We start from the raw sequence: 17,813 nt of genomic DNA on the forward strand, positions 1-17,813 counted from the left end.
TATGCAGTTTAACCACATGAACAAGAGGTGGCTCAGATTAATCGAGATTTTCATCTGATATACATTCATGTGTTCTTTTTAAGCCTCTGTGTTTACCAAGGAAAACAAGGCGGCCTCGAAACCGGCTCTCTGGTTAGTGTACTGGAACCATACTGCCCAAACAAAAAAACTGATCAATATAATAAAATGATGCTGATAACTTTGAAAAGAAAATCAATATAGACATATAAAGATAATTGAGCTTGAAATCAAATTGTCTTGAGTCATAAAAATAGCTTTAAATGAGTAATTTATGATTGTACATGAAGTGCTTCAGTTGATGTAATTACCCTAAATAATTGACCTGTGATCTTTGACATGGACAAGAGTAGACATTACAAAACAGTATTAGAAAAGCTGAGTTAAATACAAAAATTACTTATCTAATAGTTAATAAAAACTTATTTTAGATCAATTCACTTACATTAAATTCAATCCAATTTTCAGGATTAATTTAATGCTATTAAAAAAAGTGAGATACTATAATCTTTATTTAAAAAAAAGAAGTTTATTAATGTCAGAAGCATACCAGAACAAAACAATTACTTTTTTTTAATCATTTCTGCAATTACAGTTGTATTCAAAATACAGTAAAATAACTTTGATACATCGATTTACTAATGATGATAATATTTGATCTGGAAAAAGAGTAAACAAACCAAAGTACATTAAGATATGAACTACAACCTCACATGAAACTAGGTTGTATGCTGCGCACGTCTAAAACTCCACTGAACCCAAGACAATTTTACAACCCCCTCCCTTTTTTTTTTTAAACTGTACCGGGCAAGGATAGTGGTGTTGGAACCATTTTTAAGAAATTAAACTAAGAACTAAATTAAGGGTTGGAGCATTCGGATGAACACAGATGACACCTCTGTAGTGTTAACTATACAAAAAAGGAAAAAAAGAAACTGTACAGCTTTAAAACATATCATATACACAGCCTTATTTAAATGTTTTTTTTTTTTTTTGCTTTTCAGGGTTGTTTTTATTTGATTTATTTTACCCATTTTATGGCCTCAGTAAAATGTACAAGGGGGTTAAATGCTTTATAGACAACCAGCTAAGCTCTAAACGTTATTTATCTACTCGTCGTCATCCTCTTCCTCATCGTCATCCTCCTCATCTTCGTCGTCGTCGTCATCATCATCGTTAACCTTGTCTGGCTTAGAAGGGGCTTTGGCTGCACCTCCTCCCACTTTGCCTTTAGAGCGATAGGCAGCGACGTCCTAAAAGGAAATGAGATTTATTTTTTTTAAGCAAGGAATTTTCTTATAAAAATTCAGATCATTTATCAATTGCTATTTTGGTTGATTAGTCGTGGCATCCTTTCTCACCTTCTCGTACTTCTCCTTCAGCTTGGCTGCCTTCTTCTCAAATGGCTGCTTCTCCTCAGCTGGTGTTTTGTTCCACATCTCACCCAATTTCTTGGCCACATCTCCAATAGACAGACCAGGGGTCTCTTCTTTCACCTTGGGTCGGAACTCGGAGCAGAAAATGAAGAAGGCAGACCTGTGGTGGAACAGAGGATTTTTAAAAAAAATCATAAACTTTACATCCTTCACAAATGCTGAAGCATCTTCATGAACAAGTAAGATGCTTACGGGGGTCTCTTGGGAGCATTGGGGTCCTTAAACCTCTTTTTCTTCTCGCCTTTGGGTGGAATGTAGTTCTTCATCTCCCTCTCGTAACGGACCTTGTCTTGTTTGGCCATATCTTCAAACTTCCCTTTTTCCTTAGCTGACATAGTCTGAGGAAGGGAAGAAAAAAAATCATTGTTGGGAAAAGAGGGAAAGGTCATTAACACAATGTAAACGAAAGGTGTGACTGACCTTCCATCGCTCTGAGCACTTTTTGGAAAACTCCGAGAAGTTGACCGAGGCCTCGGGGTGTTTCTTCTTATGCTCCTCTCGGCAGGTCTGGACAAAGTATGCGTAAGAGGACATTTTGCCTCTTGGTTTTGTTGGATCCTTCCCCATCTTTGCCTAAATATCCTGAAATTGAATAAGAAAATCCATAATTTAATTAAGTATTAAATTCTACTTGCCAAATATCCTATTTAAATTAGTTTCTTATACTATTTAGAATTAGCTCGACTAACAATTTTTTTTCTTTTGGCATTATAACAAACACCAACGCTATCTTTTTTAACTAATTATTTACTCTAATATTAGTATTTGCGAGGCGCGCATTTGCGCGTAGTTTTTCTTTGCGACGAATTTGACGTTTTATTATGTAAACATGACACGACAAATTACTTTCCATAATAGTGCTTTTTAAAATAAAACGTCTAGCATTCACTTATGAAACATAAAAAAGTTGTTTTTAATACTTAAAACTTTCCAAAACCGTATTTTTTCAAAGTTAAAAATGGTTAAAAATGTAAAAATAAGTTGGTCAATTAAAGTTCTTTTATGTGCCAAAGTACGCGCGACATCGAAAAACTCGTTACATTTCTTAATAATCGAGTTCACTTTCGCCGTGTTCTCCGTTAAAAAGAGCCCGTTTCTCTCTATGTAAGTTACCGTTCAAATAGCAATGGCGCACACTCTTGTCTCGCTGAAGGAAAGGAGGTCAACAACGACGGCAATATTTCTTCTTCCATTTTGTGAGAAAGCCTTCTTAGTGAAAGAAAGTCCCCCTAAAATGTCTCCACCCGCCTTCCTGCTCGTTTTTGGACACGACAAACAAACGGCGCGGGTCGGTTTCCTGACCGAAAATTGTTTCCTTCGCAAAAAGCCCAGTGCATTCGCCTGGTGTATAGTAATACATTGAGTCTGTGCTGTGCAGAGTTTGCTGTGGGCTCGCAATGGCCGCTTGTCTTCATGCACTAACACTGAGAATATGGCTCCTTCTCTTTGTGTCAGCGCTCAGCCATTACACTGCTTTGCAATAAGGGGGAGCCGCGCGACCGCATTACCTACCTCACTTCAACTCTCAAATTAACACCCTTCTCACGCACGGAAAAATATTAAAATACTTGGGTTGGAACGACGAAAGATTGAATTTTTATTTTCCGCCTCGAAAAACGCGTACTTTGAGCTCGGCGGGGTAGAAAACACGATTTGAAAAAGTTGAAGCGAACTGCGCCTGTCTATGGCTCTGTGGCTTTGCCTTGTTTCCTATGAGTACAGTCAGCCATTACAGTAAAGCGCAGCTCCTGAGGTAATTTGTTTTCGCCCGTATCTCTGTCATTTCAATATCCCTGAGCGTATAAATCCATACACATAACAATGATGTTGTGCTTTAATTTTTTCGTTAGTCTGTTTTTTTTCTTTCTTATCATTTCTCATAGTTCTTCTGACAGACATCCCTTGTAAAGCGCTGCAATGGCTGCTTGCTGGCACTATCACCGTCCATAGACCTTGTTTGTATGCAATTCTGTCACCTAGTTGTCCGCTTAACGTTACATTTCGAATAGGCTGTATCAATTTATTTTTTCACATTTTCAGTATTTCAACCCCTCGAATAAAACCTACTATTTTCTGTGTAATTTTAAGGCGTAACGTTACATCAAGACAAATGAAATTAAAAAGCTAAGGTTATTCTCATTTTCATTCTGAGGGGATAACGTTAATACCCTCATTTTGAACATTTCACAAAAATCCCCCCGCAAATAAAATAGCTCTTTTACAAGCTAAATTTCAATACCGTATGGTTTCCTGGCCTTTTCTCGCAATTTTTGTACTTACCCCACACTTTGAAATGTCTACAAGCTGACACTTACCGCTGTCTTGTCTGGATAGTGAATGTACTGCAATGGCTGTATGTGGATGTAATAGCTCTACGCAGTAGTCTGCTCTCTCAACCCTCTAGCATTACTCTCAATAGGGCTTCCATTCCATTGGCTGCCGCCACGGCGAACACTCCTCCGATTGGCTGAGCGCTTTCCATTGTCCTAATAACAGCCGGCCTACGATTGGCTGCCTTTTGTGAAACGTCACGAGTGTTTTAAATGGCGGGTTAATACAAAATACTGAATGTATGTGTGTGTTTCTTGTCTCAGCTTAAAGCAAAGGCTGTGTGTACTGTGTTGGCTGTAGTAGTACTGTGTTCTATGTGTTCCACGCGGAGTGCTGAATGAATGAGTGAGTCCATGTGGAGTGTTGGCGTTGCTGTGAGGTGCAAAACGCTGAATGCAAGAGTGCTGTGTCCGACTGACGCCCCTCACAACAAATACTATATGAACATCCCAGTCAGATTTTAACGAAAATATGCAATTATAAGTCATATTTATTAAAGTGTTTTAATCGGTGAGATTCGTTTTTGAGTATCAAATGTTGATTCATTACAAAGTTTCGAGATGATTCAATATGACACAACGTCAAAGGTGTTTTTCTACAAGCTGTTAGTTAGTCCTTGATTTGAATAATTAAAAGGCAGGACCCCAAGACAACGGTAAAGGTTTTTGTATTCTAGGTGTTAAATTAACACTCAAAACATTAATCTCGATATCATAGCATTTAGATTAGTCCGACCACTGATAGATTTACTTAAATTTCATAATTACAAAAGTAATTTTAGCAGATAAAATAGAGATAGTATGAAGTGGAATTAAAGAAGAATCATTGTGAGGGTGCACAATGATTCTTATTATTTTGCTCTTGATATTTTTTCAAAATATCTATCTATCTATCATATGAATAAAAACGCCACAACATTGATGGTTATTGTTGCTCTGAAAAAAAGGCAGCAATATCTTAACATATGCATTTCTATTTAGGCCATAATTAGAAACCAAATTATTTTCATACATAAACACACGCAAAAGCCGGAGCCTATGCATGTTAATGGCTAAATCTTTGGGAAATTATGCAAATTCGTATTGTGTGGGACGGGGGGCTGCAGATAAACCGCCGAGGTAGCCTGATGGGAAATTGATGCCCATATAGCCTTCTATTGTTTCATAAGAGAGCAGCTGTAGCTCCCGCGCGAGCACATGCTCACAGACGCACTGGCATATGCTGCACTGAGCACACAGGCGCTCTTACTGACACTTGCGTACTTAAAAAGGTATTATTGAGATTTCTATGACAGAAACATAGAAATCTAATGACTCCTGGTCAGTTTTATTTAATCGACGTGAGAATAAAAATATTACCATACATGTAGTATTTTAATAAAATAAAATAAAAAGAGTTAATTTATCAAATATTTCATAGGTATTATCCAGGATATGGAAGCACTAACAGATCCATATAAGCTATTTTTGATAAATGTGGATTCGGTAACACCTCAGTTTAGGATTGGACACGTTTACTTTTTCTTATTCTGCCTCGTTTTGACTATAAATTGAACACAACAACATATGCCGTATGATCAGATATCCATATGATCTTACTTTGTTTTGAAAGTTCATCTACTTTATTTCAAATATGAACACTGAACTGCTAAAGCTTTTTTTATTATTATTCATTCATACATTTTCCTATCTGTATTTTTCTATATTAGTCCACTGTATTATGCATTATGCAATAGAGAGAGACTGGGTAGCAATATATTAAATTATTAAATTAATTTTTAAATCTAAATCGAGTTTTTTTTTTAAACCATGTGTATACACATTTAGAATTCTAAATAATTTCTATCTCATCTAACGGGTTTCTGCCTATTTGCGTGTTTCTACTGTTAATTATAGTTTAGACTTGAGTGTTTTGACGTTGATTCAATATCTGCTGCTGCCACATTTAATTTCAGACAGAATGTTCAGTCGTTCGGCAAGACACGCAGACGCTCCGGATGATGGCGCTCTTGTGCTGTAAATTAATCTTTGTAAAAACTTTATTACTCGTTCCAACAAAACCGGAAGTAGTACGTTGAGCGTACGACGGAGAGCATGCACATGGAAATGTCTCCTACCGGCGTGCTGGAATTACCTGATGCGTGTGTAAAATACAGTTTGGAATTTCTCCACATTCGGTCCGGTTTCGAGGTACGTGTTGGTGCAGCTGATGTGCACCTGGGAAATCGGTCGTGAATGCAATCTTTAAGGTTTTGGGCGATCTGCTTGTCTTCTAGTCCGCTTACTGTTGCTGTGGTTGTTCGCGCCTGATATAGTGGTCAACAAAGAAATATCTAAAGGTTGCTTTATAATATGTGTTTTTTTTTTTTACATAACGGGTCACTTTTAGCAGTTATCGAGAGCGTCTTGTATATTTAACATTATAGCTACGATTATCCAAAACTCTGTTGTCAGTAAGAAAACAGCAAAACAAAATGGACTGCAAATAAACCATTTCACATGTCAGTAGAAGTAGTTATGACCATATTTGCGAAGCAGAACCTGTTATTTAGTCCTTTAGCATTCAGGTCAAGGTATGTTTTACTTCTGCCACTGATTCAAACAGTTTAACAGAGACTCCGTTCACATTTATTTGACCGTTTCAGTCTTTGGTGTGTATGCAACTTAAGACATTTTGGATAACGTTTAATATTACGACACATTTACTTGGGTTTAAGGGACGTTTAGCATTCAAAACCCAAATGTATTTGCATATTGGATTGGTCTGTTGCTTATTTGAATACTGTAGTAAACTAAACTAGGCCAAAACTGTTCTCTTACTGACTTACAAGCACTAGTATGGAAATGCGAGTCTAGTTTGAGATGTTTGCTTTCTGTGTATCAGCCCGGAATGGGTCAGTTGATGTCTCCGAAATGAATGATTCTTTCTCACTGCAGCGCGTTCAGGCGGTGAGCCAGGTGTCACGGTTATGTCAAGTTTATGGCCGCAGGACTCATCAAAGAACGGAGACCCCAGTGGCATGAGAATGAACGGCGAAGGCACTGGTATAGGGGCTCCGACCCCAGCGGTGGCGGGGTATTTGGGAAAAGTCAGTTATGCTCAGTTCTCTCCCTCTGTCACTCGTGCAAAGCTACGCTCAAATTTAGTTCTATATTGTTTGGAAAATTGTATCGAATTGATCCCCCACCTCAAACAAGAAAAAAAACCACGGAAATCTGTGTGTAAAAGGCGAAGGAATACTCCTAAAAGCACTTAAGTTGTACACTAATTGTGTTATGGGTCTTGTATTTTCTGTTGTTGAGTGATCGTGATTTTTCACATGTTTTTTGTGTTTACAGTGTGAAGACAGAGATGCCACACTAGGGAACTGTCCTTGGTGCTTGTCAAAAGGTCAGAAAAATGCCCTCCGCTTTTATGCTGTCAACTTGGAGGAGAGTGTTATGCTCTGTACAAATCCAGTGGTGAGGATGTTTTTTCTTGCTTATCAGGAAATGCTGACACTTAAGTGAATAATTGAATGAATGAAAACCAGTCACTAATATATCTGGGTAATTTTACTCAAACTAAAAACTAGTAAAAAAAACTTTTTTTTTTGTATTGCATAAAGTATGGCCTAGTTTTGGGCCCATGAATAATTTTTGCATTGTGAAATAGACAATAATTTGGAGGAAAAAAAACTAACTAAAAGAAAAAATGTATTTTCACAGCAAGGTAGTGTTTTTTTTTTTAAACCTATTTTCATTTATGCTGATATTAGTTTAGGAAAAAGAGATACAATAAAGTAATAAATCCAGTAAGAATTACTTTTGGAGATTGTGTGAATTACACACACACGCACTCAAAAAACACTAGTGTATAAAGAAATTAGGCTTTGTTTTGGTAAAAAGTAAAATAAATAAAATAGATTTTATATATATATATATATATATACATACACATATACACACACACACAGTATCTCACAGAAGTGAGTACACCCCTCACATTTTTGTAAATATTTAAATATTTCTTTTCATGTGACAACACTGAAGAAATGACACTTTGCTACAATGTAAAGTAGTGGGTGTACAGCTTTATATATATATATATATATATATATATAAAAACAGTAAGGCAGTGTCTTTTTGTACATTTTTATTTATGCTGATTTTAGTTTAGAAAGAAAAAGGTGGGATAAGGTAATGAGTATCTAATTAGAATCAACATTGAAAATCACATGAATCAAAAAATCTAAAGTAAAATGCCTGTGCACATTACAGTAAAAAAATTTGCTTCACAGTGAGAGATTTGAGGGGAAATGTTCTTAATTTATCATTAAAATAATATGACGGTTATATTAATGATCTTTTTTGGGAGGAAGTTGCAAATGTTTGCAAAAAATATAAATTTTCCTAAAATGAATTTATTTTCGTACTGCAAATTATAGTTCGTCCTTTAGATTTTGGGGTGAGATACAATCTGAACATATTTGTGAAATTCACTCAGTTGTTTTTTTTAAGCTTTTAATATTGGTAATATGATATTTCTCATTGTATTAAATGCTTATGACTCATTTTAAAGAAAAGTGATTGGCCAGTAAGATGGTCATTAACATCTGCGGGGTGTTTTTCTGTGGCTTTGCAGTGCCTATACCCATTGGTTAGTAGATCTCTGGAAGATGTGCGTGCTAGCTTGTCTAAAGATGGATGCAAGAGGAGCATTTCTTCCCTGTCCGATGTGGATGAAGCATTCTCCCCTTCAAAGCGATGCAGAGAGGAGAAACTGGACGTTTTGTCTGCTGTGCCTGAGCCATGTGGTGCTGATGTCAGTGACGGCACCCTTCCAGATGACACTGTTAAAACACAAGTGTTTACAGATGAACAATCAATTCTTGGAAAGACTGACTCTATTAATGGCACTGAGGAACAACATCCTGAAGATCTACCTGCTGCCGCCACCCATGAAGATTTAGGTTTGTGTGACAAGAAGGATGATTGTGTATCTAGTACTCAAGATGAGGTTGAAGAGATCTTTGAAATGGATGTAGATGTGGAATCATCAGAGCTGGTTCCTGTGCAACCTCATCTCTTCTGGAAAAATGAGGACAACCTGTGTTGGTTGGATTCGTTGTTGGCGATGCTTGTGAACTGCAAGACCATCAGAGAGACTCCATGTCAGGATGTAAAGCTGATAGACAAGTTGACATCGGTGCCTTCCAGCAACTCTGCTGTCTGGAACCTTTGCTTCACATATGATAAGTCTTGTGCCAATCTGAAAGCCAAGGAGCAACAGTGTGAAGGCAAGAGAAAGCAAACCCTTCCAGGGCTCTAAATACATATATACACACACACACACCCATATATACTTTTTTTTTTTTTTTTGTTGGTGTTTATTTTATTATGTTCGTATTTTTTATTAAAGTACAAACACACACACACTTTAGATTAATTGTAAGTTGTTTATTATTATTAATATCCATAGACATAATAACACTTACAAAATTAAATTTAAAATGTAAAAACAAAATGAAACATTTAATTTTAAATGGATAATGTATTCTTTAGAATGTTATAAAAGTAATTTATAACAGTCTAATGTATTCATATTTAATACACTATCATTTTAAATGATAAATTATAGTTTGTTAACATTAATTTTCACTTAAATGTAACCTTTTTTTTTTTTAAATTACAAATTTATGTTTAATATAAATTTACATATGTTTTAAGTGAACATTTATAAGTGGATTCAATCATTTATAAGTTACTTGTAAATATGTATTCATATGTGAACACTAATTTTATAAATTAAAATATTTATTATTCTATTTGATGTTTATTTGTAAGTTATTTTTAACGTAAAAATATTTATGTATTTGTATATATTAACCAACTAACTTTATAGTTATATTCTATTATAAGTTAATAAAATATTTATTTTTCTTTATAATATAGTATAAAAAGTAAGTTATTTAAATTTATTGCATAACTCAAATTTCAATTATTAACAATTATGTATGTATTAATACACTATAATTTAAACAATTTTTTTAACCTCACCTCAAAAATATAAGGAGGTTTGCATTCACATGCTGGAAAGTTGAACCCGTTTTTTCCCTCTCGGTAGATGAGGTAACCAGAGTTCCTGCTGATGTCCTGTGTGAGGCAGAGCGGCAGATGTCTGCGCTCCGTCTGTCAATCTTCAAACTCCTTCAGCCTACACTGAAGTGTGAAATTGGTAAAATGGTTCAACAGCCAATCATAAAACGATCTGATATCCATTTGTTGCTGGTCATTTGTGTTGAGTGATAATCTTGTCTGTCTGTCGTACAGGTCAGCAGGAAACACCCGTGTTTGCCCTCCCTCTCCTTCTACGCTCAGACAAGTGGGCTCAAGAGCTTTTCCAGCATACTGTCCGTTGGGAATTTAAGTGCATGTCTTGTAGTTATACTCTAAATGACAGGTAAAGGTTTCAAGCCTTGTAATTTTAAATCATTTGTATTTGGTAATTAAACAGCTTTTGATTTAGTAGATTTTTTTTGGTAACACAACCCTCCTTTTGTCTTGCAGTGTTGAGAAGTCTCTTACAACGTTCACTCAGATTCTGAATGACTGGCACCCACTAAAAGCCATCCACCGCACTCAGTGCAGTAACTGCAACCGTAAAAACCAGAGGAGGAAAATGGTGCTTGAAAAGTAAGAGTTGAAATAACTCTAAATTTCCTTTTTTTATTTTTATTATCAACACCTTGTTTCATCACAATTTAACCTCTTGGTCTTTGTGGTTGGTTGATATTTGTCTTTGTTAATTTTTGCAGGCTGTCCTCGGTGTTTGCACTGCACTTTGTGGAGGGCTTGCCCAGGAAAGACCTCTCTAAATACTCGTTCGAGTTCCAGGGCGCACACTACAATGTTAGCACCGTTATCCAGTACAATAAGCGTCTAAAGCACTTTGCCACTTGGATCCGCCAGAGCAATGGTGAGTCTTTTATTCTGTGAGTTTGTTAGCTGATCTACTTGCACTATTCAATTCAAAAGTCTAGAGTCTTTTTCCTTACTTTTATTCAGCAAGGACACATTGTCTCAAAGACACTTATAATGTTAGAAAAGATTTCTATTTCAATTAAAGGGCACCTATTATGCCCCTTTTTACAAGATAGAATATAGGTCTCAGGTGTCCCCAAAATGTGTCTGTGAAGTTTCAGCTAAAAATACCCCACTGATCATTTATTATATCATTTTGAAAAAGTTTGAGTGGAAGCAGAAATGCACTGTTTTCGTGCATGTATCTTTAAATGCAAATTAGCTGCTGCTCCCGGCCCCCTTTTCCAGAATAGGGCTGTGCATTTACAGCTCATAACTCGAATACTCTGCCCAAAACTTTTTTTTATTTGGTTTTGATTGTTTATCGTGCTGAAATCATGCGTTTTAAAGCCATATCAGTTTAAACTTCTGATAGTGTTTTCTGAGCGCACACATCCGATGCACACTCAGAAAGTGGTTGTCACACGGCATGTGAGCACTAAACCAAGTTATCTTTCATGACTTATTGCACTTAAACTGTCAAATACACACAAGTTTGTTAAAAGCACACGTACGTTACAAGAACACAGTCGGTTATGTTTGTGAAGGTAAACAGCTGGGAAAGAAAATCGCATGTTTATAGTAGATCGGTGTATGAAGTGACGGCAGGGCAGTGGGTGGAAACGTGCCGATTAAGGGAGTGAAATTTGAGCGGCTCATTTTTTTCACATTGTTCTAGAAAAAAAGCTTACCCGGGGACCCGGTTATAGCACTTAAACACGAAAAAAAAAACAGATTATGGCTGGGAAAGAAAATCGCATGTTTATAGTAGATCGGTGTATGAAGTGACGGCAGGGCAGTGGGTGGAAACGTGCCGATTAAGGGAGTGAAATTTGAGCGGCTCATTTTTTTCACATTGTTCTAGAAAAAAGCTTACCCGGGGACCCGGTTATAGCACTTAAACACGAAAAAAAAAACAGATTATGATATATCCCCTTTAAAATTTTTATCTAAGTTTTCACTAAAATATTAAACAGCAAAACTGTTTTCAACATTGATAAGAGGAGAAATGTTTCTTGAGCACCAAATCAGCTTATTAGAATGATTTCTGAAGGATCATGTGACACTGAAGACTGGAGGAATGGCTGCTAAAAATTCAGCTTCGCCATCACAGGAATAAATTACATTTTAAAATATTGATTGATTTGTAAAATGTATTTATATTTAAATTATATATATATATATATATATATATATATATATATATATATCTCAGGGATGTTGTGTAATTGAATATATTATAACAAATAGCTTAGAAATTGTATTATTTATCAAATAATTTAAAAACGGCATTGTGCAGTTTACATGTTTGCATACAATTATTATTATTTATTTTTTTTTTAAAGTTGAGTGTTGATCATCTATTTAAAAAGAAATAGTAATTAAATTTAAGTTTGGGTTAAGTTGTTAGGCCTATAATAAAAAAAAAAAAAAAAAAGATATATAAGTACGTACGTAAGTGTTAGGCGATATGGTCATTTTTCAAATCGTCATATCGCCAGTCCATGAGATCGCGGATAGACGATATTATCGTGCATGGGTGGGTGGGGGCAAGAGAGAGACTCTTTGTACTTGTCATAGGCCATTTCATAACTATTTGGTGTTTTAACCCGCACACGCGTGAGAGAGGGAGCCTATGGAAGCACCACGAATCTAAATAATATACTTTCAAAAATACTGATAAACTAACATGTTAAATACAAAAATATTTAAAACCGCTAGTTCATTTATATTCGGATACAACAGTCATATATCGCTATTAGGACCGCGCGTCCTGTGACAAGTTTTCCTGCATCGACGCATGGAAGTTATCAGTCTGGTCTGCAAAATCAGTCAACTGTGAAAATCAAAAGTAGATTTATTTTAAAGACCAACAGTTTAACACTAAGTATTGGACATAAACAAACACATTAAATATAAAGTATTTAAAACGGTTAAGTAAATATTTGGAGTAAATTTTAATTAAATAGATACATCAGTCATACAGCACTCCGGACCGCGCGCCCAATGATGAGCCCGACGCACCACCACAGAAGCAAGAATGAGATGCGTTCTAACACAACTGTGGCATTAAACTCAGTTAGTGAGGGCTCAGTTAAAATATTGCACATATATAGGCCGTTCAGATTACTTGTTAAAGTGCAATGAAATACCTTATATCAGCAGACGATGGGTGTCTGTGTTTGTTGTTGGAAACTCTTTCACCGGCTACAGGATCCTCATTTACGCGCATGTGTGTGTGTGTGTGAGAAACAGTGCTGAATGAAAAAACGGGGCAATTTGATAATAATAGCCGAATTATAATGGGATGCCTAATAATAATAATAAATTATTATTATTATTAATAGGAGAATGAGCCTAATAACGTCTTGACTATCGACGAAGACATCTGTTATCGTCAATATCTCTGACTATCGTCGATACACGATGCTATAGTCTATCGGCACAACCCTAATTATATATATTTTTTTTTAAATTTAAATATGCATAATTTAATTAGTAAAATTTTTTTTTTTGATCAAATAAATGCAGTTCTAGTGAATTCTTCTAGAGAATTCTTTCAGAAACATAAGTTTTACTTAACCCAAGCTTTTGAATGGTAGTGTATATAGTTGTTCTTCTGAATCCCATTAGCCAATTAATAATTTTAATGTTGCTAAAAAACATTTTTTCCGCTTAAACGTTACACTTCCGCATTGTTTTACTTGCATGTTACCAAAAATAAGCAAAAATACCACAAATTATCGGCTAAAATGATCAACTGTTATTAAATAGATTTACAGCTAAATTTGCTAATCATCTCCAAATACTTGCTCTGTAAAATGTTATTATTCAAATTTATACTTAATAGTGGTTCATTTACATGTTTGTGTTCTGTCTTTTAGGGTCATGGCTGGAATTCGATGATTTGAAATACCCTCACAGCATCACCCACAAGAGGTTTTCATTTCCTGCCAAAGAAATTCACATTGTTTTCTGGGAATCAGACTCCACTAAAGATGAAGTTTCAGAAGTTTGCTCACCGACAGCTCCCTCGGCTCTCACGAATGTCGATGATAAGCACCTGCGCGAACTGTCAGACTCTGTGGCCAATGACACGTGCGTCATCAGCGCGCTTACCTTGGGAGACTCTATTACTGCCGGCGCTCTGGATGCATCCATCGGCAGCACCACTTTACTGGACACCTTTGAGGGTCTGTCACATACAGACATTGTGACCCTCACTCTGGTTGATGAGAACAAAGCCACTGAGGCTCTTCAGATTCCCCAGAGCCCAGCCGTCGTCCCGGCCGCTCTCCCCAGTCTTCCTGTCGCATCTAGTTCATCTTATATCTCCAAGTCCGTTTGTCAACCTTCAAACGCTCCAAAACCCCAAAGTTCTGGTTTGAAGGAAGGATCTTCGGTTTCCAATCCAGTTGTGCTGAGACCGTCAGTGGCTACACACGTACATGCACCGTCACCGCTTGCGTCCTCATTACTTCAACGCCATCCTTCCTTCCAGTCGACACCAATAAGACGTCCTCCTCCTGCTCCAAAACCCATTCTGAAATGTGACAACGAAGCTCTGCCAGTGTGTGTGTGTGTGAGAAACCGTGCTGAATGAAAAAACGGGGCAATTTGATAATAATAGCCGAATTATAATGGAACGCCTAATAATAATAATAATAAATTATTATTATTATTAATAGGAGAATGAGCCTAATAACGTCTTGACTATCGACGAAGACATCTGTTATCGTCAATATCTCTGACTATCGTCGATACACGATGCTATAGTCTATCGGCACAACCCTAATTATATATATTTTTTTTTAAATTTAAATATGCATAATTAATTTTTTGGTCAAATAAATGCAGTTCTAGTGAATTCTTCTAGAGAATTCTTTCAGAAACATAAGTTTTACTTAACCCAAGCTTTTGAATGGTAGTGTATATAGTTGTTCTTCTGAATCCCATTAGCCAATTAATAATTTTAATGTTGCTAAAAAACATTTTTTCCGCTTAAACATTACACTTCCGCATTGTTTTACTTGCATGTTACCAAAAATAAGCAAAAATACCACAAATTATCGGCTAAAATGATCAACTGTTATTAAATAGATTTACAGCTAAATTTGCTAATCATCTCCAAATACTTGCTCTGTAAAATGTTATTATTCAAATTTATACTTAATAGTGGTTCATTTACATGTTTGTGTTCTGTCTTTTAGGGTCATGGCTGGAATTCGATGATTTGAAATACCCTCACAGCATCACCCACAAGAGGTTTTCATTTCCTGCCAAAGAAATTCACATTGTTTTCTGGGAATCAGACTCCACTAAAGATGAAGTTTCAGAAGTTTGCTCACCGACAGCTCCCTCGGCTCTCACGAATGTCGATGATAAGCACCTGCGCGAACTGTCAGACTCTGTGGCCAATGACACGTGCGTCATCAGCGCGCTTACCTTGGGAGACTCTATTACTGCCGGCGCTCTGGATGCATCCATCGGCAGCACCACTTTACTGGACACCTTTGAGGGTCTGTCACATACAGACATTGTGACCCTCACTCTGGTTGATGAGAACAAAGCCACTGAGGCTCTTCAGATTCCCCAGAGCCCAGCCGTCGTCCCGGCCGCTCTCCCCAGTCTTCCTGTCGCATCTAGTTCATCTTATATCTCCAAGTCCGTTTGTCAACCTTCAAACGCTCCAAAACCCCAAAGTTCTGGTTTGAAGGAAGGATCTTCGGTTTCCAATCCAGTTGTGCTGAGACCGTCAGTGGCTACACACGTACATGCACCGTCACCGCTTGCGTCCTCATTACTTCAACGCCATCCTTCCTTCCAGTCGACACCAATAAGACGTCCTCCTCCTGCTCCAAAACCCATTCTGAAATGTGACAACGAAGCTCTGCCAGCAAAGCCAGCTGACATGTTTGGTGGCTTCATAAGCATGAAATTGCCAAATTCAAGTGGCGTGAATCCTGCTGTAGTGCCTCAACACAAACCAATCACCCTTCCATCGGTTAAGAAAAATCCAAGCCTTTTGGCAGACCAGCAGCCTATTACCACTACAGAATCCCTCAGACTGAAGCTACTGAAAAAGCTCAAGGCTAAGAAAAAGAAACTGGCCAAATTAAACCAGCTTTTGGGAAGTGCAGGAGAATCTGCACCGAAACCGGATAGCACGGCTCTCTCGTCGCCCTACTCTGTCACCTCTAGTACGTCGGCGTACGACAGTCCAGCGTATGACCAGTTCTTCGCTGAGCTTTTGTCTCCTGCAACGACCGTCAGTAACCTCTCACCTGACAGCACGGGGCTCCTAGAGATGTTGAACAACGGCCAGAATGTGGAAATGACCGTTGGAAGCGCACAGCAAAATCCTTGTGTAGCAACTGTGGTTCCAGAAACAACTTTAACCTACCCTTCCTCTCCTAATGACTCTGTATTGAATCTTGATGAATACATACAATCAGGGATGGACCAGACTGCAATTGAGAACACCGATTTTAATGGCTTAGATATATTTTTCTGATCATGAATAGCTTTTAGATTTTACAAAATTAAAGTTTGGTCTGATGTCAAAAGTTGTTCTTAAGAACTCTTCTTTGTAGTTTCATATTGGGAATGCAAGACTTTTGTTAGGAAAGCCTGTGGTACATCATCAGTTAAATGAATCCAGAGTTCATATTTTGTCTGATATACTTGAATATTAAAGGGTGCAGAGTATGCGATGTTTGAAGAGCAGAGTATGCACAATGCATTTAAGGTTTGTACAGCATTGTTCAGTTGTTTAATAATTGTTTTTGTGGTCTTTTTTTTATGGTTATCCCTGCATTTAAAGCAGTTCATATTAAATGGTCCCAAAAATTGAATATGTTGTGGTTACTGGCATTTAATTTTGCCTGTGAGTGAAGAGTAAAACGCTTCACTTTCAAACTGATTATATATGTGGTTCCTACACTTTTTGTTGGATAGGAATGTTTTAAAAACAGTCATTTCTAACCAATAAAATATTTTAAAGCACTTGCACTTGATTATGAATTATAAGAGTATGAAAGTCTAATGCTTACCAAAGCTGCATATATTTGATAAAATACATTAAAATGATTTGAATTGCATTTATTTGAAATAGTCTTTTAACATGTCTTTACTATCAGTTTTGATCAAATTAATGAAAAAAAAAAAATACTGATTCAAACTTTTGAACAGTAGTGTAATTGGACATGTATTTATCAGCAATTACATAAGCATTTCCATTCATTTTTATTGTAAACATTTCTCCAGGTTTTCCATGACACGTAAAATCTATACACTGTAAACAACTGTGTGCTATCATTTTGCACTTTCAATTTCATAAATTTCATGATCCCATTATAAGGGAGTAATAAGTGTTCATATTTTAACAAGGTCTGCTTTTTGCTTATAGTGGAGCACTTGAGACAAAATATTAATATAGGTGGACCCAGAACATATACATTGCCTTAATTAAAAATAATAATCATTATGATCAATATTCAAGTAACCATGTCAGTCCATTTTTAACTGGGTATGGAAAATGTGAATGAAAAAAAAATTCAGTGAAAAGTTTCACTTTGTTCAGTTTTTGGTCTACTTAAAAAGGTCTTGAGTTTGGTTATATTAAGAGTGTGAAAACAAGTGGTGGCCAAAAAAAGTATTTAGACCCTTAAAGCTTAAATAAAAATATATGCATGTATTATCTTTATAACAAAGCATCAAAACAAATGGCATTCGTTTTAAAGAGATATATTGTTAAAAATAAGACAAATGTCTTGGCTACTTTCTGGTTGTCAAACTGCAGAATATGTTTATTATTAAGATGAGGAACAACACTGATGGTTATGTTGTTGGGACATCTGTAAATTTGAGGAAACTTAGCTCATAGTTCCACACACAAAGACCATTTAAAGCAGTTCATATTAAATGGTCCCAAAAATTGAATATGTTGTGGTTACTGGCATTTAAT

The 17,813-nt window shown here is 36.4% G+C and overlaps 2 protein-coding genes across 4 annotated transcripts; one reads left to right on the forward strand and one right to left on the reverse strand.

Moving 5' to 3' along the window:
• Nucleotides 1-1,027: 1,027 nt before the first annotated feature.
• Nucleotides 1,028-3,866, reverse strand: LOC107578084 (high mobility group-T protein-like). Of its 3 annotated transcripts, none has more exons than XM_016264079.1 (5): nucleotides 3,770-3,866; nucleotides 1,875-2,036; nucleotides 1,647-1,792; nucleotides 1,380-1,554; nucleotides 1,028-1,271 (listed from the first exon to the last, which is right to left on the reverse strand). In XM_016264079.1, exons 2-5 carry the CDS (start codon nucleotides 2,019-2,021, stop codon nucleotides 1,128-1,130), a joined length of 612 nt encoding a protein of 203 aa, XP_016119565.1. In that variant the 5' UTR covers nucleotides 2,022-2,036; nucleotides 3,770-3,866; the 3' UTR covers nucleotides 1,028-1,127. The 3 variants fall into 3 exon arrangements, with proteins under 3 accessions (XP_016119565.1, XP_016119569.1, XP_016119576.1); XM_016264083.1 differs by having other exon boundaries at nucleotides 3,735-3,857; XM_016264090.1 differs by lacking the exon at nucleotides 3,770-3,866 and adding an exon at nucleotides 2,568-2,966.
• A 1,979-nt stretch (nucleotides 3,867-5,845) lies between these two features.
• Nucleotides 5,846-16,546, forward strand: LOC107578108 (SUMO-specific isopeptidase USPL1-like). The gene is made up of 10 exons (XM_016264100.1): nucleotides 5,846-5,974; nucleotides 6,722-6,873; nucleotides 7,124-7,246; nucleotides 8,409-9,063; nucleotides 9,891-10,001; nucleotides 10,097-10,226; nucleotides 10,334-10,459; nucleotides 10,582-10,742; nucleotides 13,732-14,380; nucleotides 15,692-16,546. The coding sequence occupies exons 2-10, from the start codon at nucleotides 6,754-6,756 to the stop codon at nucleotides 16,359-16,361; spliced, it is 2,745 nt and encodes a 914-aa protein (XP_016119586.1). The 5' UTR covers nucleotides 5,846-5,974; nucleotides 6,722-6,753; the 3' UTR covers nucleotides 16,362-16,546.
• Nucleotides 16,547-17,813: the final 1,267 nt, after the last annotated feature.

Source organism: Sinocyclocheilus grahami, unplaced genomic scaffold (genome assembly GCF_001515645.1).
Source record: "Sinocyclocheilus grahami isolate Dianchi unplaced genomic scaffold, SAMN03320097.WGS_v1.1 scaffold32.1, whole genome shotgun sequence".
NCBI lineage: Eukaryota > Metazoa > Chordata > Actinopteri > Cypriniformes > Cyprinidae > Sinocyclocheilus > Sinocyclocheilus grahami.